The sequence below is a fragment of the Castor canadensis genome, chromosome 3 (genome assembly GCF_047511655.1).
Source record: "Castor canadensis chromosome 3, mCasCan1.hap1v2, whole genome shotgun sequence".
Classification (NCBI taxonomy): Eukaryota; Metazoa; Chordata; class Mammalia; order Rodentia; family Castoridae; genus Castor; species Castor canadensis.
Window position 1 is genome coordinate 5,576,939 of NC_133388.1, and position 23,598 is coordinate 5,600,536.

Genomic DNA, 23,598 nt, shown 5'->3' on the forward strand with positions numbered 1-23,598 from the left:
AGACATTGCCCCTGGTCTGACCAACACAACTGTGGGGAGAAGGCCCTTGGGAAGGTGTGACCACCATCCATGCTGACTTTTGGCCCTCATGATTTTCCTGCATCTCAATCCATATAATGGCCAGGGCAGCAGCACCTCACTATCCCATCCTGTCTCTGCCTGGAAATGGTCCAATTTCACCCACCAGCTGCCCTCATTGCCACCCAGCAGAACCCTGTGATGAGCAGTCATTGCAAACAGCCTCCTTTTGTCCACCAGCACCCTGAGGTTTCAGCAGCTTCATCCCCAGGGTCAGCAGTGTGGGAGCAGATGGCACCTCTTAGGCACACTGGCCTTTGTGCTGCAAGCTAGTAGAAAGCCAGATAGGGGCAGCTAGTGACAGGCTGGGTGGGGTCCAACTTGGAGCTCCTGAGTAGGCTCTGAAATCAGCCAGCTGAGAGACCCCCACCTGGACCTACAGGCCCTGCCTCTCAGCACAAGTTATGTAGCAGAAGCATGGCCCCCATGAGGCCCACACCTGGTGGAGGGAATGACCAGCGACTCTGTCTTGGTGATCCTCCCGCTGGGTGGCAGCTTCTCAGTGAACACATCGAGGGTAGAGGTCTCCGCCTCTGGGCTGTCCTCGGGCTGCCCCACTGGCTCTCGTGGGGCTGGCACACTCTAGAGAGCAGAGAAGGAATCTGTGTGCCTGCCTGTCTAGAAATTCATGCACCTCAGGCCTCCTGCACCTGTGGTGCCCCGGGATGGGAGGGGTTCAGGCCTCCTTTGGTCCCCAGCCCAGCATGTGGCTTGGCCATATACTTCTAACCAGGGAGCTTTTGGTTATTTGCTGCAAGGAGACCAGGACCAAACCTGCCAGAGACCCAGCCCTCCTTGTGGCCTAGGGCGCTTTCTTCAAGAAGACCCTCCATGAGGACTGCAGGAGCAAACCCACTGCGATGGGGTCCATGCATGACAATGAAACTGGGGACATGTTTTTTTCCCGGGGGCACTGACTACCCAGTAGCCTGGCCACCTCCTGTCCTATGCTCAGGGTAGCATGAGTACAAGGACCTCTGTGTGGAACTTGCTGTACATTTGAGACCTGATGCACACAGACAGGCAAGCTTGGCCATGCTTGCTTACAAGAGGCACCGTGTCGGAGATGCTGTCACTCGGCTGCTGACCTCCCAGGGACCGCGTCTTCTCGGGCACGTCAGCCTGGGGGTGACAGGTAGGAATGAAGCAATACAAGATCAGGCGTGTTCAGGGTGGTATGGCCGTAGACGCCAGCTGAAGCAATACTAGAGAGTGTGTGCTGAGGCTGCTTCACTTCTGAGCAGGGGGCCCAGGGAAACTGGGTAGGAGTTCCCTGGACTGCGGGCTCAGGGTCACCCCAGAACCGTCACCTGCCATTGGGCAGGGCTCTGAGCCCAAGATACAGCCCAGCTCAGCCAGGGACATGCTTGCTTGGTGTTCATCCAGCACAGCCTACATGAGTCATAAGGACAGGAAGGATAAAGCCCGAGCCTCACCCAAGGACCCTGTCACTGCGTACCATGGCCCCACTCACCGGGCTTGGAGGCTCTCTGTGGCTCCGGGTGCTGTGGATGCTCCCGATCTCTGTCTGCGAGCTGGAGTGCGACAGTCCTTCGAAGTATGGTCTGGCTCAGGGAGGGGTGGGCATTATTTTCTAATCACCCCCCACCGAAAGTGAGGCCCCCTCAAAGCACAGAGGGACAGATGGCAGAGAACCCAGGGGGAGAACACAGATGGATCCAAAGGAACTGGCACTGGGGAGGAGCCATGAGTGCACACCCATCCCTGGGGGAACCCAGTACAAGAGAGCAAGATTCAAAAGCTGCTGAGCACCAGGCTGGCACAGTGGCTCCACCAGCTGTGAGATCAGCTGTAGAAAACATGTGTCCCTGAAACCCTGTCTGCTCATGACCTTAAAACTAGGGCAGGGCTGCCAGCAACAAAGGGAGCTTGGAGGCCAGCTCCACCCCTACAATCCTGCTGGAGGGTGTCCCAGTTGGGAACCTGGGAGTTGCATTTTAAACAGCATAACAAGGACACCACCAGCAGATCCAGGCAAATCCAAGCTAACCAGGTAGATCCAGGCCATTCCAGATCAATCCAGATCCAGTTACACCAACCAAACCATCCCAGACCCATCCAGACCAACCAGGCCATTCCAGATGCATCCAGACCTATCAGGTCATCACAGACTAATCCTAACCAACCAAGCCATTCTAGACCCAACCAGACCAACTAGACCATTTCAAACCAATTAGGCCACTCTAGACTAACCCAGATCAACCAGGCCAGTCCAGATCAATCCAGACCAACCAGGTTAAACCTGTCTGCCAGTAGATAAAGCAGGAGTGAAAAAGAAAAAGAAGGGAAGAGCAGAGACCCAAGAGACATAAAAGACATTTAAGCTAGGAGAGCCAGCAGGGTTCCTGTGCACTGTCTTGTGTACCACCTGAATGATGGTGCAGAGAGGTTGAGACATAGGTATCACTGTGTGACCACTCAAGATCATGGCCCTAAAATGCCCACATCTCACACCAGAACTGTGGGTACCAGGTGGCCAGGGACTCTGACAATGTGGTCAAAGTCAAGGAGCTCACAATGGGGAGGACCTAGACTATGTGGGCAGAGTTGATGTGGTTCCAAGAGCCACTACAAGCAGAGAACTCATTTAGACTGAAGATAGGAGAAATGAGACAGGAAAAGTCAGACCCAAAATGTAAGGGGGATTTGTTCAGAGGAGGGGTATGAGCCAAGATGTGGGGGAGGCCACCAGATGGTGAGAATGACATGCCGTCATTAGACAAGAGGGAAGCTAGATCTCTGTCCTTAAGCCAGAGGGAACTGAACTCCATCCACTACCTTGCTAGGCCTGGAGGGCATCTCCCAGTCCTGTGAGAACCAGCAGTCAACACGCTGACCTGGACCCAGCAAGACAATAGGCAGAAAATGAGGCTGAGCCCAAGGATGCCACCTCTGGCATGGGGAGAACAATGGATGTTTTAAGTGCCGTATCTGTGGTCACATCTCACATAGCCACAGAAAACTGACATGCCATTTGTGGGGCAGCATCAGAAGGGGTGATAGAGAGCTGCAGCAGGAGCCTGGGTTAATTGTAGTCTTGCTTCTCTGTATTGTTCAGGTTAAAAAGCTTAAAAACAAAGAGGTTACAAACCTCCGCAACCCGTCTGGATCTCCCTGTCTTCAGTAGCCAAACCAAGGCCTATGTGGCACACAATCTGTCCTGAGGGCCATGCCTCCATAGCCCCACAGACCAGGGCCTCTGACAGTCCATGGCAAACCTATGAATGGATCTGCCTGTCTGCTCTTCCTGCCTCAGGAGGGATGCTGGCCAGGGCTCTGCTCTGCTGCCCCCAGGTGTCTCAGCCCCTCCAGAAATGGGGGGCCCCAGAAGCCTACCCCATATCCTACCTACCTCATGCCCTAAGCTTTGGCCTTCTAGAGAACCTTCCAAACAAGCCCAGCCCTCTGACCGGATCCTGCCTGACTCCTGATGGTTCTGCCTTAGTTCTCAATGAACGTGAAAGCACACATGCTTTGCTATCCAAAGAGCCACTCTGCCCAGTGGGAAGATCCCAGACCTGGCTTCCAGTTAAGAGTCAGGAGCAACCACTCCCCTTGCCAGCCTAGACCCAAGCTCTGTAACACCTCCCACCTGCCTTTCCACAAACGTACCCTTTCCATCTCCATGGTAAAGAGAGCTGCCCTGTTTGATTCACCAATAACCACCTGGGGCTGACTGTATATCAATTCCTTCCAGCTGCTCCTGCCAGTCTGTCAGGCTCACAGGAACCTTCTAAGCCTTGGAAGGTAGTGGCCTGCCTGTGGTGACCTGGGGCCAGGCATAGGTCTGCAAGAGGGCAGGCGGGTGTGCAGATATCTCACTAGGTCACTCTGAAGTCCCTTTGCCAGGCTTATCAGAATTGATGGTTTCAGTCCTGGCATGACTCACCTGAGCTTGGGCTTGGGGGTGCTAAGGACACTGTCGTCATCGTCCATGTCGGGGCCACTGTCACTGGGGTTCTCCACATCCAGTGTGTCATACAGAAGGTCCAGGTCCTCCTCTGCCTCGGGTACATGTTCCGCAGGGTCCTGCTCAGAGTCCAGGACCTACAGCAATAGCAGACATGAATGAGGGCCCAGCAGAGGCCCAACCACCCTCTGGTGGGCTACCCCAGGCTAAAGAAGAGGGGTCTGCAGGAACAAGAGGAGGGCATCTAGTGCCACCAATCACACTCAGCAGCCCGCACATTCTATTTTATTTTCTAACTTAGGAACCAGAACTGCCTCCCAAAGACCTCAGTTCACCTAGTGCTGGGCATGGTATGGTCACTCTTCTACCAAGCTAGGCTTGTCCAGGGTGTGCTTCGAAAACAGTACACAGACCTGGTAAAGCACACAGTGATGTAAACCTGCATGGTGTGATGAAGTGTGCGTCTGTGCCACTGCCACCTCAACCAAGAACCTAGAAAGCCCTCCTGGTAACCTCTGATCTGGGCCCTATCCCCATAAGCTGACCTGTTGCAGAACATCACAGAAACACACTCACATGAGACACAGTCTCTTGTGTCTGGCTTCTTTCACTCAGCACACTGTATTTAAGGCTCACCCATGTCATGTGGCAAGAGCTAACCCCTTTTACTGAATGGGACACAGTCTATTTTGGAACCTGCCAGCTGATGGATACCTGGGCTGTGTCCAGCCTGTGGCTATCATAGATGAAGCATTATGAACACAAACATGAACGTGGATACGTGTGGGTCAGTGTGTGGACAGATCCTTATCTCTTTTGGGGCACAGTGTGAGGGGGTACTGTGGAGTGTCTGGTTATCATCTTCCACAGCAGCTGCACTGTACACTCTAACCAGCAGCGTGTGGGGTTTCCCCAGCCACATACCCACTCTAAGCCCCCCCCCTTATTTTTTTTCGGTTTTTGACAAGGTCTTGCTGTGTAGTCCAGACTGGCCTCAAACTCTTGATTTTCCAACTTTAGCCTGCCACCATGACTCTTTTTTTTTTTCTTTAAAAGAAAAAAATAATTTACTAGAATAATTGACTTAGGCACCTGCAGTGGTGACTTTGTCATCTACTCCTGGCTCGGTGCAGAAGGGATCTGCTTGACAAGCTCGGGAAGACTGTAAGTCATTGAGCTGCCTGCAGAGTCTCACCTGGAAATAACCCTGTGCCTTAAATCTTCACCACAAGGCATCTTTTTTGTCATGATTCTCAGAGATTGTTGGATATCGAATGGGCCTTCACTTTGAGACCGCCCCCCCCATGCCTCCCCACACTGCCTCCCAGAAGTTTACCCGGTGGCTGGTTAGGGTAATTCTAAAGTGTCAACCACTGTCTCTGGTTCCATGGATCTGTCCAGTAACTTCACAAGCCATGGCTATGTCATGGCTTCCTGACTGACTTGTTCTTCAGTAAGTGTGGGCCACAGTTAGCCAGGAGCAAGGGTAGGGGGACCCAAGCTACACAGCACCTGCAACTGCATCTTCCTCAAAAAGACAGACAATCCACGTACAATTGGGTTATCTATTTCTAGGTTATGAGCATTCTTTGTATGTATGGTTTTTGTAAATCCTTATCATTTGGCATAAATTGCCAAAATGTTCTGTCCTGTGGGCTGCTGTTTCACATTACTGATTGTACTGTTTGGAGCACAGACATTTTAAATGTTGCTGCATTCCAGTTTATTTTTATTTTGTCATTTGTACTTTTGATATCAAGTTTAAGAAACTGCTGCCTAGCCCAGGGTCATAAAGGTTTACTTCTACTATTTTCTTCTATATTTGATAGTGCTGGGGCTTAACCTCAGGCCTCATACTTGCTAGGCAGGCTCTCTACCACCTGAGCCACTACTACAACTCTGCTCTTGTGTTGGGTTAGGGTCTCACGAACTATTTGCCCAGGCTGGCTTGAAACAACGATCCTCCTAATCTGTGCTTCCTGAGTGGCTAGGATTATAGTTGTGATCCACTGGCGCCTGCCCACCTGTTATTTTTCTAAGCTCTACAGCCTTAGCTCACATGTACGGGGCTCTGATCCACTGTGTTAATTTTTATACATCAGGCTTTTTTTTGTGTGTGTGGTACTGGGTTTGAATTCAGCCTCATGTGCTCTACTGCTTGCCACTCCACTAGCCCTCACTGTGTTAATTTTTGAATATGGTATGAGGAAGGGATTCAATTTCCTTCTAGTATGTATGGATATGCAGCAGTCCTGGCAGCTTTTGTTTGAAAGACTATTCTTTCTCCTTTGGAATGGTCTTGAGATCTTGCTAAAAATCAGTTGACATGAATACAACTCTCACTTCACTGACCCTTGGTCTGGCCTAGTAGCAGCACCACCACCTGATCACTAGAGCTTTGCTGTAAGTCTTGAAATTAGGAAGTACAGATCTTCCAGTTTTGTTTTTATCAAATTGTTTTGTCTGAGTCCGTGCATTTACATATTAATTTTAGTATGAGCTGTGGATTTCTATGAGGCAGCTGGAGATTGGACGGGAGCTGTGTAGATTTGTAGGTTAACTTGGGGTACTGCCACCTTGGCAACAGTAAGGCCCCATTTCACGTACTTGGGATATCTCACCTCTTGTTCATAACTTCTCTAGATTCTCTCTGCAACATTTTCCATTTTTACAGTATGTCTTGCCTATTTTTAAACTGGGTTGTTATTCTTATTTTATTTATTTATTTATTTACTTCATTCTTTGTGGTACTGGGGCTTAAACTCAGGGCCTACTTGAGCCATGCTCCCAGTCCTCTTACTGGGTTTTGAGAGTTTTCTTTTTTTTTTTTTTTTAGTACTGGAGTTTGAACTCAGGGCCTACACCTTGAGCCACTCTACCAGCCCTGTTTTTGTGATGGCTTTTTTGAGATAGGGTCTTGAGAACTATTTGCCTGGGCTGGGTTTGACCCGTGATCCTCCTGATCTCTACCCTGTGAGTAGCTAGGATTACAGGCATGAGCCACCAGTGCCTGCGAGAGTTCTTTATAAATTTACTGGATATGAATCTTTACCAGTTTGCAAATATTTTAATCACTCTGTGGCTTGTCTTTTCATTTTTATACCACTATTGTTCACAGGGAAATTTTTGACTTTTATTATGGCAAAATATAGGGCTGGGGTTATGGCTCAAGAAGTAGAGCACCTGCCTAGCAAGTATGAGGTCCTGAGTTCAAATCCCAGTACTGCAAAAAAAAATGTCTACCATCTTACCTACTGTCAGATGTATATGTCAATGGCATTGGGCACATTCCCAGTGTTGTGCAGCCATCATACCACCCATTCACAGAATGTTTTCATCTTACCAACTCTGTTCCCATTAAACACCTGACTCCACTCCCCCTTCATTCCCAACAACCCCTTCCTTCTGACTCTATGGAGACTGCTCTGGGCCCCTCACAGAAGTGGTACCACATGACATTTGTCCTTCTGAGTCTGTATACTTCAGTTTTCACTCTCCATGATGCCTGATGCTTCACTTTTTCTTTTATGGTCCATGAATTGTTGCCTAACAGATTCATAAAGGTTTTGCCTATGTGTTCTTCAAAGATTCTTGTTTGAGACAGGGTTTGGCTATGTAGCCCAAGCCGGCCTCAATGTTACAATGCTCCTACCTCAGCCTTCTGAGTGCTGGGATTACAGGCATGTACCACCACACACTGCTTCTTCTAAATTTGTATAGGACTTAAATTTCTGTTATTTTAAGGCTTAAAGTTTAAGTTAATCAAGTTTTAGATTTTAAATTTAGGGCTATAGTCCACTGAAAGCAAACTTTTTGTGTCAAGTTCAGTTTTCCATTGAAAAAATGATCTTTTCTGGCACCTTTGTTGAATCAATTCACAATACAGGTGTGTCACCTTTACATATGTCTAAATGAAAACTTGAGGATAACCTCTCAACTGAGGCTGAGGGCTCCAGGGTCATACTCCACCCCAAATCTCTCTTGTGCACAGAGACCTCCCAGACTCTCCATTTTAGTCCTTCAGCAGATTCTGCTCATGCCCCAGTATGTTAGAGGCTGCCAGAGGCTGTGCTCAGTCTGAACATGTAATACGCCAAAATCCATGTGGTAATTTACTCTCTCAAGGTGATGGTGTTTGAGGGGATTAGGGTACAGGAGTGAGCTCTCATGGCACTGATTAGTGACCTTACAGAAGGAGTTGAAGAAGAGTGCTTCTCCCTTCTGCTGTGTAAGGACACATGAACCATCTATACAGGCTCTCTCCAGACTCCCAACTGCTAGATCCTTGACCTTGAACTTCCAGCCTCCAGAACTGTGAACACTATGTTTTAATTGTTTCTAAACCACCCAGTCTAAGTTTAGTTATAGCCACCATAACAGTCCAAAATAGAAAGTGATACAGGGAAGTGAAGTGTTGTTATGACAAATTCCTAAAAAGGTGGAAGAGGCTTTGGAACTGGGGAATGGGGAAGGCTGGAAGAGGTCTGAACTACACTGCATGAGGTATATGGAAGGGTGGTACTGGTGAGAGCCTGGAAGAGGAGCACTGTTGAGAGTCTAAACTTACAGATTATCTAAATTGTCATGAACAGGATGTTGGTAGAGTGGCAAAGAACTTGGCTAAATTTTGTTTGTGTCCTAGAGCTCTGTGGAAGGCAGAACTTCTAAGTGTCAAGATAGGATATCTGGCAGAAGAAATCTCTAAGTGGAGGGTTGAGGGTGCTTCATGGTGTCTCTCAATGGCTTGCAGTAAAATGTGAGCAGAGAAATAAAGATGGAATTTATAATCAAAAGGGAACTGGAGCTTAAAGAGCTGGAAAATTTTCAGCTGGGTGAGACTATAAAGAATGAACACGTGTGTTTGCATGGCTAAGTGAAATTTGAGGAAGAAATCAGTATGGATAGACAGAAGTCAGAAGCTATCTAACAGGATCATGAGAAAATGACTCCAAAGAGATTTGGGAAGTCTTTCGGCTGCCCTGCCCATTCTAGGCCAGGGTGCAGGCCTCAAGGTCAGCACAATTTCAAGGCTCTGCATCCCACATTCAGGTGCATTGCTCCTTGGCCACCCACCTGCAGTTCCAGTGGGCTCAGGTGTACTTTGGGCAGCAGTGGCTATCCAGAGGGCATAAGTGGTCAACCTTTGTAGCATTGCCAACTCTAGTGATGTGCAAGAGCTGTGGGTGTAGCCACCTCTGCCCAACTTTCACAAGAGTGCTGACCTAGGTAGAGCACAGCCAGAGACAGAGAGCACCCCACTTGGGTAAAGTCCAGAGGGCCATGGGGTACCGATGCTGCCCAAGACAGCAGGATTGTAGTTTCCAGCATACAGCACTAGCCTGGGAGAACCACAAGCATGACATAGCTGCAACTCAAGAGCTGCTGCACCAGCTGCACCCAGAAACACTGCCTGGATCTCAGGTCCCAACTCCAGCCCAGTAGGTTCAGAATCAGGGTATCAAGTCAATGAAGATGATTCTCAAGACTTACGATTCAAGCCCTGGTGGGTCTTGGACTTACATGAGGCCAGTTACCTCTTTCTTCTTTCCTTTCCTCCCTCTTTTCTTCCCTCCCTCCCTTTCTTCCTTCCTTTTATTTCTTTCATTCCCCAGCTTCCTTTCCCTACCCCCTTCGTATTTCTCTTTTTTGGAATAGAACATCTGTGCTGTGCTGGCCCACCATCGTTACTGTGGAAGCACATAACTCATGTGACTTCATGAGCTCATCATGGGCTCACAGCTGAAGAAGAATTTGTCCCAGAATGAATCCTACCTTGATTTTTATTCATCTGTGATATATCAGAAATGGATGATATTCAGAGATTCTGGCTTTTGAGTTGATGCTGGAATGAGTTAAGATTTTGAGGGATCTTGGAACAGAATTAACTGTATTTTGAATATGAGAAGGGAATGAATTCTGGGAGCCAGAGACAGAATGTTTTGTTCTGAATGTTTGTGTCCCCCTAAAATTCTTATGTTGAAACCTAACCCTTGAAGTACTATACCAAGAGGCAAGGCCTCTGGGAGGCAATTGGTACCCTTATAAAAGAGACCTATGGGAGTGTGCTCCTTCCTTCTGTGGTGTGAGGACACACAAATCATCTATGAGGAACAAACAGGAATCCACCAGCATCTTGACCTTAGACTTCCAGCCTCCAGAACTATGGGTAAAACACTTGATTATTTCTTAGTTATTTAGTCTAAGGTGGTCAGTTACAGTAGCAGAACAGTTTAGGTGGCTATGAGGGCAGCGGGCTGGGGATGGTGCAGGGTGCAGAGCTCCTAGTGGTCAGGAACACCAAGATCCAGGGCCAGAGCCATGGCAAGACAGTCTGGACCTCAGACAAAAGGGAGTGACATGTCGCAGACACAGGAAAGACATCATGTGGTTTGACTAGCATGTGTGAATTCTACACAAACCTGGGAGATTATTCCTATAAAAACACCCAAGTCTTTCCCTTGAGCACAGTGTCCAGGATGTTGGCCAAACTTTCCACAATTTGGGTTGAGTCTCAGAAGCCAGACCCAAACCTGTGCATGTAAGGCACATTCTGCGACTCAGCCCTGTCACCAGGTAAGTGAGGAATTCCATGGTCAAGATCTAACTGAGAGGACCACTCTTCAACCCACAGGTGCTCAGATGGGAGCACTGCTGTCCCAGCCAAGGAGCCCACCTTGCTAAGTGCCTCACCTTCAGCTGGACTGGGACTGTCCCATTGCAAGACACAACCTACAAGACTCAGGGCCTGGCCAACCATCCCAGCAAGGCAGGCTGGCGATGTCCCCAGAGCTGCCACTGAGCTCAGTTCCAGCTGCTCTAGGGTGCAGCCCCCATGTGCATGGATGCAGAACTGCCATGTGTGTCAGGTGGTAGTGATGCTTTGGTACAGAAACACCCAAATGCCTCCACTCATTGTGGGCCAGAACCATCACCACGTTTGAGAAAAGCCAAGATAATTTTCTTCTGATTATGAAAGTTAGGCAAACTCATTATAGAAGGTTTGAGGACTAGAGAAAAAGAACTTAACAACTCATGGTATGTTGGCCACAGGGCAGGCTGGCATATGGGGAGAAGAGAGGGGTCTTAAAGCTCTCTGTATCTTCTGCTCAATTTGTCTGTGGACCTAAAACTGCTCCCCAAATAAAGTGTGATTATATAAACAAACAAGCACACCAACCCTCTATCTGTCTTCCTCTGGATGCATCTCTATTTGGGAGTCAAAAGGCCAGGAGGTGACCCCTGGCCTGGCACTCTGCTGGTCCCTTGTAGCTGCCCTGGGAGGCAGTGCAGAGGGCTATGTCCTGCAGACAGTAAGTTCAGAGCCCATGCAGGTAACGTGGAGCTCTAACTCAGTGCCTCCACCCTAGAAAGGCACCTGGTGTGGGTGTGCTACAGAGTGCAACCTGGCCACTTACCTCCTCTGACACTTTAAACCTCCGTAGCAGTGCCACAACCTTCTGCTTGAAGTTCTGTTGCTGCAAGAGAAGTAATACTGAGTCAGAAATGATGTGGGAGACATATCTATGGAGCACAGCGAGGCTGAGCCCAGGCCTCATGGTGGCAGATGGGCAAGTCGGAGGCTCAGTTTAAATGCTGCAATACTGGTGAATGTAACACGGCTCTCACAAGTTTATCCACGTGCATGTACACAGCGTTTGAAATCACAAGCCAAGGTCAGACTTAGAAATACCCAGAAGCTGAAGTTTAAAACCTCTGAGGAGGATCCAAGGGAAGGTGCATGCTAGCTCTGCGGTTCCTCCAGAAACCTCCACAGCCCTACCCATGGCTCCACATCCCAGGAGAGACCCTGATCTATCCAGAAGGAGGCTGCCGTATGCCATGTGGTGGTGCCTGGGTGGGCCACCCAAGGCAGCAGAGCCTCCACGCCAGCCACCAGCCACCAAATGAGGAGCCCTCTTACAGTGACAACCTTGCCCAGGGAGGGCTCCTCCTGCTTGCCTCTCCTCAGTGACTGGCCCAGGGCATGGGACTGAGCTCTAACTGGTGCTGCTGCGTTCAGGGAGATGCAGCTTCCTCGCGTCAGGAGTGATTCACAAATTGCAGGTACTATCAGCCCACAGCCTCCCTCTCACAAGACCTGCCAAAGGTCAGCAGTGTCACCCCTGGCCAGCATCAGCACGGGGCTTCCCTGGCTACCCTGGCCAGTCCTGCAGGAGCACAGGCCAGCACCAAGCTTGAAGGGACTCTGCTGCACAGTAGTGAACACTGTGCAGGCTAAGAATGAGCTGAGGACCACCCCAAGTTTTCTTCCTACAGGGAAGGTCTGATAGCCACCTCCTGTGTCCACAGTGACAGCAGCCAGGCCCCAGCAAAACATTACTGGCCACATACAAAGTGTGTCTGGATACTGAACAAAGACATAAGAGCCTCCTCCACATCCCTGCTCATGGGGAGCCATGAAGAATAAGGCAGCTCCTCAGCTAGTCTTATTCCTAAACCTGTGGGTCTCATGAACACATGAAGTTGAAGCCAGGACACATGGTAGCAGGAGAGGGTAGCATTGCTAGCAGGGGCTAGCAGCTGCTACAAGACAGCTCTCCCTGGCTCTGTAGGTACCGATTACAGAGGCTCCTGGCCTGAGGGAAGGGTTATGGAATGGGGGTCTGTCATCTTCCCAGCCATATCTGGGCCCATCCCCACCTGGTTTCAGGAGAGGAAGTTTCCCCTCCTACTCATGGCCTTCCAGCGAGAGTCCCTCAAGTCATGTCCCCCAACCCTCACCCTTCCCTAGTGTTAGTAAATTCAGCTTCCACCGACCCTGGTCATGGACGTCGTTCTTACTATCGATCGCCGCTGCTTCTTGGGCTTCCCCACATCAAAGTCATCCTCATCCAAATCCTATGGAGACAACAAGCATGTGGCTGAGGCCATGGTGCTGCCTACCCAGGCAGGCCCAGCCTAGAGTGCAGTCAAGAAAGGCCATTGCCAAGGCTAACCCAGCAGCCACTCCCAACCCTGCAGATCTTCCCATGATGCATTCAAGCACCAGGACAGAGCATAAGGTATCATACATCCAGCTCAGCTCTCCTGTCCTTCCTGCCTCCCATGGACCCCAGGAACCCCCAGACCTATCGGAGGTCAGATACAGGGAAGCCCCCTTCAGACCCCATGTGGCTCGTGTGTGGCAGGGTCTGAAGTGGGGGCATCAGCCACCTGCTGGTCCACCTGCATGCCCAAGCTTGTCCTGTTACCTGCCCTTGCACGGCATCATCACTGGCCTCCTGTTCAGAGGAAAAGCTCTCGTACTCCTCCTCAGAGTAGTTATCTGCGGAATAAGCAAATGGAAGGGAAGGCACCTTGAGATTCCACCTGTTGCTACAGCAGCAATGTGGTGACCAAACCACAGGCGTCTCCTGGAAGTAGAGGGGAGCTGCAAGGAGACAGCCCCATGTGAGCAGGAGGACCCAACTCTGGTACAGTGGCCCTGAGCCCCAGGAGCCCAATGACAGCAGCCCATGGCAACGGGGCTGGCAGGGTGGGGAAGTGATGGTGAGCCCAATTGTGATGGTGGCAGCACCTCATGGCTGCTAAGCACCTGCCTCATGCCAGGGCTGGCATCCAGAGCATCGGTGGTATCACAGGATCACATCCACCATACCTCATGACCAAAGTGTCACAGCCTAGAACACCTCAAGCAACTCTACCCCAAAGCTTCTAGCTGAGAAGAACCTGACACACTCTTCACCCCCTCCCCAACTTCTCCACCCACTCTGACACACAAGTGACCAGAAGTGTAGGGGGGAGCAGAGAGGAAGGAAGAGGTATGGTGACTCACCCGTGGACTTGGCCTTGGCACCAGCCTGCATGGCACTATCCTCGTGGTCAATGGGCTGGCTGGACAGGGAGACGATCCAGATCTCAGCCACCTTGACAGAGGCCTCCTTGATGCTGCTGCAGAGGCTTAGTACCTGGCTGCCTTCAGAAGGGTGCTGCATCACCTAGCAGGCAGAGTTCTAGTAAGTTCCACTTGTACAGTCCCTGCATCTGGGCAAGAAGCAAGGCTGCAAAGAGGAGACCATGTAGGAATGGAGGACTGGGGATTGGGTGGATGGGCCACAAGAGGCTACTGGGATGTGTGGAGGGAGTCGGTGCCAGGCTTAGCAACTATAGACTAAGGGTGGGCAGAGAGGAGTATCCATGGGGCGCTTGGTCTCTAGCACCCCTGCTGTACCTGTGAAGTCACCAAAGCAGGTCCCAGCCCCCAACTTGGCTCTGCCCACTCCCCAGCCTGGGGACCTCAGCAGCAGTCAAGCAGTGTGACAGGGGAAGGAGAGGATGGTGATGAAGGTCAGACAATGGCACTCTGACATGGACACTCAACCCTTGGGACCCACTATCCAGGGACCCATGTCTGTAAGAACCAAGGAGGAGTGGCCACCAGCATAGGGTACACCTCCAGCAGCATTGAGAGACCCACAGGCCTGGCTCATAGGACCATCAAGCCCCTGGGGCCAACTCCATCACAAAGACTCAACAAAACAGAGAGGGTAGCATGGCCTGGCACCAGGCTTAGCTAGTGTCTCCATCATAGCATTACCCTGGGCCCCATGCTGCCACAGCATCACATGCATGGATGACTTTAGACTCTTGTCAATGGGCCCTTTGCTCTTTAGAAGCTGTCTTTGAGGTCACCTGATCAGATCCAGATGTTAAAATTTTATGGGTCAGATTTTTTTAAATTTTGGAGCCTGATGTGGTATGCAAATCCTAATCAGTCATGAAAATAAATTTCAAGAAAGCTTGCATTGCTTTCACCATCACTTTAGACACCACATCAGGAAGGTTAGCTGGCAGCTCTAGGCCAACACTCACATACTCCTGGGCTTTCATGTGCCTGTAGGCACTCAGGGGACACATGCAGGAGGCCACCTCCCTCTGCAGCACAGCTCCAAGTGCTTATGGCCTCCAAGCCCTGGGATCTGGGTACTCATGCCACCTACATGCTCTCCTCCATGGTGTGGTGGGTCCTTGAGGACTCATGACACAGTCCACTCATAGCATGCTTACTATCTGGCAATCACTGGGACTGTAGGCCACCTTCTGAGACAGGCCATCTGTTGACCAGAGCTCTCGGCCTCCTGCCTGCTGGTCAGACTATCCTGAGAATTGTGTAGAAAGAGGTGGTGGGCATAGGGACAGCTGGGGCACAAGTCTGAGGGTAACACGTGCTACACTGCTGAGGTCTTAGCCAGGAGCCAAGAGGGAGCCACTGAGTCAACCCATGATGTTGAATCTCCCAGTACTTGAAACCCCATTCCACTATCCCCACTCCGAGAGAGGGTTGAGCAACCAAGGGGTGCTAGGCCTTGGCCTACTTGGAACATGAGCCCTGCAGGGGCAGAGCTAGGGTGGCACAGGCTACTCAAGACCTCCTGACCATCCTGGTCCTCTCTAATTTGAGTGGAGGTGACATCTGAGGTCTTCCTGTCCCCACTCCTCTGGGAGTCCTGGAGTAATGCTCCTCCTTTTCAGAGACCCAGGACTTGAAGATTACTTCTCCTGTATCCTCTTTCTGACTGCATGTCCAACTCCCCCCAAGACACCCAGCTCAGGCTCCTCTGCATCCCAAAGTTCCCTGGGTTGAACTGTGGAGGGTGGGGTCACCACCGCTTGAGGCCCATGGGCTCTGTGGGGAAGCTGATTCTGCCCAGCCACCCTTCTCACATCCATGCACTGGCTCACCCTTACCCTCAGAGACTCTGCCCTTTAGCCAAGCATCAGCCTCAGATAACAAGAGGCTGGGTGGCCAGTCTCACTGACACCCCCCTGGCTTATGCAGCAGGTCCCTACCACTGTATCTGAGCTAGCACAGGGGCCTCTTGGGCACAGGCCCCACCCAGAGCAGTCTCAGAGCCCTGCCCCACCTACCTCTACTGCAAGGTCAGAAGCCAGCCTCTGCTCAAGTCCACCAGTGCTTATGACAACATACAAGCCCACAGGAGTCACTGATGAAGAACAGTTACCACAACACAGTAGGACATGGCGAGGACAAGAATGGGCCCTAGAGCTTGTGGGTGCACAGGAGGGTGGAGCTGGGCCTGGGGCAGGGGCCTTGGTGGGAGGAGATAATAGGGAAGAAGAAGATAGTCTAGGATAGTGAGGGGGTGGACTCTGGGGGACCACAGGTGCTAGGTGAGGGAGGCTTGGGGGGCATTGGCCATGTCCAGGGTCTGTTCTTCCACAGACAGAGAAAAGAGGACAGGCATTAAAGCAGCAGGCACCACAGTCACGTGCACCTTTGGGATGGTCACTCCAGCATGGCCCAGAGACTCAGGAGGAGCCGTGAGGCTGGGAGGACAATGGCAAGTTATAGCATACAGGACAGGGCCAGGCCTGGGCACTCAGAATACAGCAGGAAGACCTGAGTGTGCATGGACTAGACAGGGGATGCACAACACAGGAGCCCTGGGCAGCTGAGGTGGGGGAGCATGGCATGACATAACCTGATCTGCTGCTGCCCTGCCTCCCAGCACAGTTTCATATGCTCCCAGACCCTGAATGCAGCACTTGAGGCCAAGTTCCAAAGCCTAGGGATAAACTGGCTCAGCTGCCCCTTCTCCCAGAGTCATTCCTATGGCTAAAGGGGGCTCATGAAAAAGTCCCAGCTCCCCAGCTGAGGGACATCTTCTATACTCATGAGCTCCTCGTGTCTCTTTACAGTCTACCAGAACACCGAGGCTTCCAGGTGATGTGGAGGTGGCTTTTGTTTTTTCGGTGGTACTAGAGTTTGAATTCAGGGCTTCCCTCTTACTAAGCAAGCATTCTACCACTTGAGCCACACCTCTAGGCCTTTTGCTTTAGTTATTTTTCAGATACGTCTCGCATTTTTGCCCAGAAAGGTCTGGACCACAATCCTCCTGATCTTTACCTCTTGAATAGCTAGGACTACAGGGATGAGCCATTATGCCCAGCACTGGTTGTTTTTCTTTTGAGGTACTTCCCTGCTTGGCTGCAGCCTGTCCCCTAGACTGGGGTTGGGCAAGAGCTAACGGGATGTCCAGGGGGAACCATTTTGGGGGATATCTGCAGGAACACTTCCTGGGAAGGGCTCCAAGACAGACCAGGGTGGAAAGCAGGATGTGCACAGGAGTCTTTAGGCACCGGGGACTATAAGCACAGTAGCAGCCATGTTGAGTTGATCAGAGGCCAGAGATCTGGGAGGAGACACCCACAGAAGGTGGAGGCCAGAGCTGAGCTCCTCTGGACACTCTAGGGACATCTGTGCACAGTGCTCTGGGGCCCTAAGGGCACTCACCTCAGCCATGTTGATGGAACCCGCGGCCAGTGTTTTGTAGCCCAGGATTGTCCGGTTCTTGTACCGCTTTCTGCGCTGCAGCATGATCTGGAGCTTGTTGCCTTCTCTCTTCAGGAAGTGGGGGTACTGGGGAATAAGCAAGTCTGCCTGAGGCCTGGCACAGCATCACACCCTGGGCCACACAATCTGGGCCGCCTATGCCTAAGGTCTATGAGACCTTCCAGGGTCACCCTGGTCAGTAGGACTCTGCATCTACCCAATCCCCAGAACCAGCACATCAGTGGGAGGCCAACTTTCACACTAACAGCTGCAAGAGTGAACTATTTGCTGAGATATTTAGGATGGGCTCACATGCACCTGTGGACATTTGGAAACAGCTCAACAGATCCTCTGTCCAAGACCAAAGCAGGGGACAGGAAGGGCGCCTCCTTTGGGTAGCAGAATGTACCCTCCAGACAAGCATCCAGGTAACGACCCCCACCCAGGAGGGCTGCTGCACACCAGGACCTGTGCGCTGTTACAGGGGTTTCTACCACAGGGGCTATGTGTCAAAACAGATGCTCACAGATTCTCAGTTCACAACAGAACCCAGAACAAAACTATAGGAGACAGAATGAGCTGTGACTAGTACAGGTTTCATGCCTGTACATACTTTTCAGAAGCCATATGACCAGGTACTTGAAACAGGCTAAGTATAAATTACACTTCAATAAGCTGAATCCCCCACAAAAGTACACAACCAACTATGAAAGCTAGAAGCTGTGCTGGTGGGGTCAGTTCCACTAGGGCAGACTCCCGTGCCACCAGCAAGGGAAGTGGTCCGGATGAACAGAGCCAGGCTGGACTGGTGATGTGGCAATGGGGAGGGCAGAAGCTGGAGCTGGCAGAGACTCTGGCATTTCCCTAAACCACAGCCTGTCTCATACATTTAAAAAGAGAAAAGAGGTACCAACAGCTCATGCCTATAATCCTAGCTACTTAGGAGGCTGATATCAGTTCAAGGACAGCCTGGGCAAACAGGAGAGCCCATCTCCAAAAATAACCTGAGCAAAAATGGACTGGAGGTGTGGCTCAGGCAGTAGAGTGTCTGCTTTGCAAGCACAAAGCCCTCAATGCAAACCCTGGCGGCGCATGGCTCTAATCCTACATACTTGGGAGGCAGAGGTAAGGAGGATCACAGTTTGAGGCCAGCCAGACCATGAGCAGCCCAACACAAAAGAAGGACTGGTGGAGTGGCTCAAGTGGTAAAGTGCCTGCCTCGCAAGCATGAGGTCCTGAGTTCAAACTGCCAGATAGATAAAACAGATAGACAGATAAAAGAGGATGTACAATGAATTAACTTGGTGGATTTGGAATGAATTGTGGCCAGTCTGGCTCCTTATGGTCAAAGCTCCAAAGATATCTCAGGAGTTCTCTATTTCATATCAAAGCTGGGGAGTCTTGGGAGGCACCCAGAGCCATGTCTCAACTGAACTGAGAGTCCCCTTAACCACTAGGCACACCTGAGATGCTCAAAGGGCTTTGAATTTAGCATAGTGAGTTTGCATATATTCCTGCTACTCTTTTCTAACCCCACAATAAAATGCCCTCACTTAATACCTTGATATTTTGGCCTTATCATTCCATTTTCTTTACAAGGGGAAAAGGATGACAACACAACAAACAAACCAAGAAAAATTTGTAACATTTAAGAATAAGCCAGGATCAAGAGACTATTCCAGTAAGAAGGGATCCAGGTGGCTCTGACCAGGGAGTGTCCCTCACAGGGGCACTGACCAGGGAGTGTCCACTACGCAGGGTACTGTGACTAGGGAGTGTCCCCACCTAGGATGCTAACCAAGATGTGTTTATCAACCAGGGCACTGACCAGCAGTGTCCTTATTATCCAAAGGGTGGCCTCACCTGCAGAGAGAAGGTTAAGGCCAGATCGGTTTCCACTTGTCCACTTGGGGGCAGCACAATCTCATGAGATCGCAGGATCCGTTTGGAGCCCTGAAAGGAAACAGACATCTCCTAGTTTAAAGATGGACAATACTTGAAACAAGCTAGTGACACAGCCATAGGAGCACTCTCTAAACTGTCTGGACAAAGACTGGCTCGACAGGCATGAGCAAACATAATTCCTAGAGACACCAGAGAGGCATCTGTCAGGAACCTTAAGAATGTCCTTATCCTTTGCCCAGATTCCACCACTAAGATCTGTCCAAGAAATGGGAGAGATCAAGAATGTTTCCTGCCAAAGTTAATGCAGTTACCAAACCTCAGCACAGTTCAGGCCTTGCACAGCAGGCTGCTGACTTCATCTGCAAGCTCAAAGTGCAGGTCCCAAGCATTCTTGAAAAAGGCAGAATGAGGCCAGGCATGGTGGTGCATGCCTGTAATCCCAGCTACTCAGGAAGCAGAGACAGGAGGCAAGTTTGAGGTTATTCCAGGCAAAGTTGGTGAGACCTTATCTCAAAAACTAAACACAAAAAGGCTGGGTGCTTGGCTCAAGTGGTAGAGCACTTGCCTAGCATGCACAAGGCCCTGGTTTCAATCCCAGCACAGGGGGGAAAACATGAATGTACAGGCTGACCGGCCCTCTCACAGAATAAACGTCCTACAAGGCACCATACTTAAAATTCAGAAACAAGGAGTTAGGAGGCATCCAGATATAGATCCTCAAATGCACAGATATGTAAAGGCACAGTTAGTATTTAAGTGAGCTTCAGTACACAGGACAATGAATTTTTGTATGAAATACTACAGGATTCCAACCTCCCACTTTATGCCAAACTAAACTCCAAATGGATTAAAGATGTCCATCAGAGAGTGTCTGTTCCAATAAGGACAAACCCTGAGTGCTCTGTGCTGAGTGAGACAGGCAGAAAAGGCTGGATGTCGGGTTTCAGGCTCCTACAAGTGGTCAGGCGCAGCAGAAAATGGTGAAGCTGTGGGGCAGGGGTGGCAGGCGGCTGCAGAGAGGATGAAGGGGGAAGCCTGGGGGTGAGGGGAGCAGAGAGGTGGGGACAGGAGCAGGGTGCAGGGCCCAGGACCACAAAAGCCCACCACAAGGCCACATGGACGGGAGCAGCAGGTCTTGGGCACAGTGTAGGACAGCCTGTATGGCAGTCATGCTGAGGCTCGGTTCAGACATCCAACTGTCCACCCCTGACCCACACAGCCTGTGAGGTGCAGAGTCCTCTTCCCACCCAGCATTAGGTCTACCTTAGCTTCAGAATTGCAGATGTGAGCCAACAGCTATGACAAGAAGCAAGAACAAACGTGGAGCTGCAGTAAGAGGGCTGCCCCCGGAAGGAGTCTGGTGCATGCTTGTGCCACCTCTAGGGGTGGGTGAGCAAGACCTCTGCTGGAGAGGGGGCCTGACACACAGAAGGCCAGGGATACTCTGGGGAACATGGCAGGGGGTATGGGTTCAAAGAGGAGTGGTCAGTGAGGCTGGCGATTCCTTGCTGACCTGTCCAGGCTACAGAGCAGGTAACTCAGCAGGAAAGAATGCCCAGCAGCAGCAGGTGAGTTTCTAGGGGTCTACTGGGGAGGACATTGAGCTTGAGGGAGCAGGGATGGGAACAGGCCAGTCCATGGAGGCATACTCCAGAGTGCTGGAGTATGGTGATTCTAAGAGGGCCCTGGATCCCAACCTGCAGTGCTGAGGGCTCAGTAATGACAAGGTCTGGAGCAGTCACAGAGACAGGTAGCTGAAGGACAGAGGCCAAGAAATGGGGTCAAAGGATGGAGTGAGTGAGCCATGCCAGAGTTCACACATCCACATGCTAATTCAGATGCCTAGAATAGGTCAAATCCTGTCCTGACCCCTCCCTAGCCAAGAGGCCCAGAGCACAGTCTGTGGCAACATCACACAAAGGGCACCCAATGACCTTGGCTACACCATGTCCTCCAGGGCAGGTCAGGGACACCTTTTTCCCCACTCCACACAGTAAACCATTCCTGACCACCAGCCTGGGGGCCTTCTCTGGGCAAGGCCTCACTGTCCAGGGCCCCTCTGGCATATGTGCCAGACCAGGCTTGTGGGGAATCTCTTGTTCCTTTTGGATGCCAAGAACCCAATAGCATCTCCAGGGAGGGTCCCTCTGCCCCAGATCTTCACTGGAAGCAGAAAATTTGACAGGTGGAAGCACCTGAGTGGAGAAGTCAGGATGGCCCCAGGCCTCCTTAGATTCAGTTTCAGTGTGCAGGTGGGCCCTGTGCAGAAGGCGAGGGCACGACATGAAGGAGGAGGGCTGTCCTTTGGGGTCCAGAGTTTCCTATGCCTCTCCTGTTGGTCAGGATGTATCAGAAACCATTGGCAGTGTAGCTGAATAAAAAGGGTAGAATATGAGCTCCCTGGGCAGGACCCTTGTGCTACTGGGGCAGTCAGTCCAGGTAAGTAATAAACAGCTGTTCCCACTTGCTCAGTTGCATACAAGGCCACATGTGTGAGGACACACTGGCCCTGCACACACTGCATACCTGCAAGGGGTCACCTGCAGAGGGTCATGAGGAGATCCACCTGGACAGCCAGAGGCTGAAAGCTACATCCTATCCCCTGGAAGTCAACCTGGAACCTGGCAGCCCCCAAAGCTAGTAGACACCATTTGGATAGGCTGGGAATTGCTCTACCACAGGAGAGTGGGGTCTGGGTCTGGACAAGGCAGGAGATGGTTCGTCCCTTCAGAAAGGGGATCGAGGAAAACCAAAGCCAAGTCGTCACATGTTCCCTAAGGAATCTATAAGAGATGGGGGAGCTCATGGCTGGGATTCTGGTCTAGTGCTGACCTTACCTCCTACGTCATCCTCCTTGAGGGGGCAAACCCCTCACCCCATGCGAGTTTTAAAATTAGAGGTGGGGTAAGAGGGCTCTGGGTAGGAGAATAGCTGAGACCAGGGTGAGGGATGCGAGGGCACTGGTGTCCAGGGCCCACCTCCTCCATGCTCTGGGCATTGTGGAGCAGGGTAGGGGCTCACCTGCATCTTAACAGCAATCACCACAGACATGAGCTCCTTCTCCAGCTCCCTGAGCACGGCCAGCTTCTTCAGTGTCAGGCTGCACAACCTGCAAGACAGCAAGGGTCATCCTCAGGTCCTCCCAATACCACATACCCTCCCAGTGACAGGCCAGAGAGGAAATCTGAGGGCCTGGTGCATGAGACTGCAGAACAGAGGTTTCCAAACCATGCCCTGCTCCCAGCAGTGGAAGCACAGAACCCCTCCCCCTACCATCTCACTTAGCTCTCCTACCTCCTAGACTTGGCCTCCATCCTATGCAGCTCATCTGCCTGAGGCAGGCGTAGGCACTCCTTTATCTGTTATTTCACCTCCACATTTTGCTCTGAGGCCTTAAGGCATCATGGAAACCCATGTTGCCCCACCCAGGGACAATCTGGGGACACACCAAAGTCCAGTGGCTCTGTCCCTGGAGAGTGGATATATGATATGGCTACCCTGTCTGCACCTGCAGAACCTGGCATGTGTGGCTGCTTCCCCATGGTAATGTATACCTTCCAGCACACATGCATGTGTACATGGGCCCCTGGATGACTCTATGAAGATGCCCAAGGCCCCAGCTCCCAAAGGTATGGCTGCCCAACACCTGCATTGGTAAGCTTTCTAGAAACTTCTCCACAGCTCTGTTTGAAGCCTGATCACTTTTCTACTTAGATGCTGTTTTAAGAAGCTTGTTCCCAATCTTAAAGAAATAGACAGATTTCTAGATACATTTGATCATCCAAAACTGAACCAAGAGGACATTAATCACCTGAATAGATCTATAACACAAAATGAAATTGAAGCAGCAATCAAGAGTCTCCCCAAAAAGAAAAGTCCAGGACCTGATGGATTCTCTGCTGAATTCTATCAGACCTTTAAAGAAGAACGGATACCAACCCTCCTTAAACTGTTCCATGAAATAGAAAGGGAAGGAAAACTGCCTAACACATTTTATGAAGCCAGTATTACACTTATCCCAAAACCAGGCAAAGACACCTCCAAAAAGGAGAACTATAGGCCAATCTCCTTAATGAACATTGACCCAAAAATCCTCAACAAAATAATGGCAAACCGAATTCAACAACACATCAAAAAGATTATTCACCACGACCAAGTAGGCTTCATCCCAGGAATGCAGGGGTGGTTCAACATACGAAAATCAATAAACGTAATAAACCACATTAACAGAAGCAAAGACAAAAACCACTTGATCATCTCAATAGATGCAGAGAAAGCCTTTGATAAGATCCAACACCATTTCATGATAAAAGCTCTAAGAAAACTAGGAACAGAAGGAAAGTACCTCAACATTATAAAAGCTATATAT

General features: G+C 50.7%; 1 protein-coding gene across 11 annotated transcripts in view; it reads right to left on the reverse strand.

Moving 5' to 3' along the window:
• The window catches only part of Pacs2 (phosphofurin acidic cluster sorting protein 2), a 76,645-nt gene that overhangs the window by 15,574 nt on the left and 37,473 nt on the right, over positions 1–23,598 (reverse strand). For 9 of the 11 annotated variants that reach the window (XR_012445984.1, XR_012445985.1, XR_012445983.1 and 6 more), the window contains exons 2-12: positions 22,251–22,338; positions 19,188–19,277; positions 17,286–17,411; positions 13,806–13,968; positions 13,222–13,295; positions 12,788–12,868; positions 11,425–11,484; positions 3,989–4,146; positions 1,553–1,643; positions 1,126–1,200; positions 518–660 (exon numbers count right to left, since the gene is read on the reverse strand). Coding sequence is in view for 8 of the 11 variants with exons in the window: in XM_020159495.2 (XP_020015084.1) it covers positions 518–660; positions 1,126–1,200; positions 1,553–1,643; positions 3,989–4,146; positions 11,425–11,484; positions 12,788–12,868; positions 13,222–13,295; positions 13,806–13,968; positions 17,286–17,411; positions 19,188–19,277; positions 22,251–22,338 (1,149 nt within the window). In the remaining 3 variants the exon portion in view is untranslated. The remainder of the gene's footprint in view (positions 1–517; positions 661–1,125; positions 1,201–1,552; positions 1,644–3,988; positions 4,147–11,424; positions 11,485–12,787; positions 12,869–13,221; positions 13,296–13,805; positions 13,969–17,285; positions 17,412–19,187; positions 19,278–22,250; positions 22,339–23,598) is intronic. The other 2 variants (XM_020159497.2, XM_074067007.1) reach the window with 1 other exon arrangement.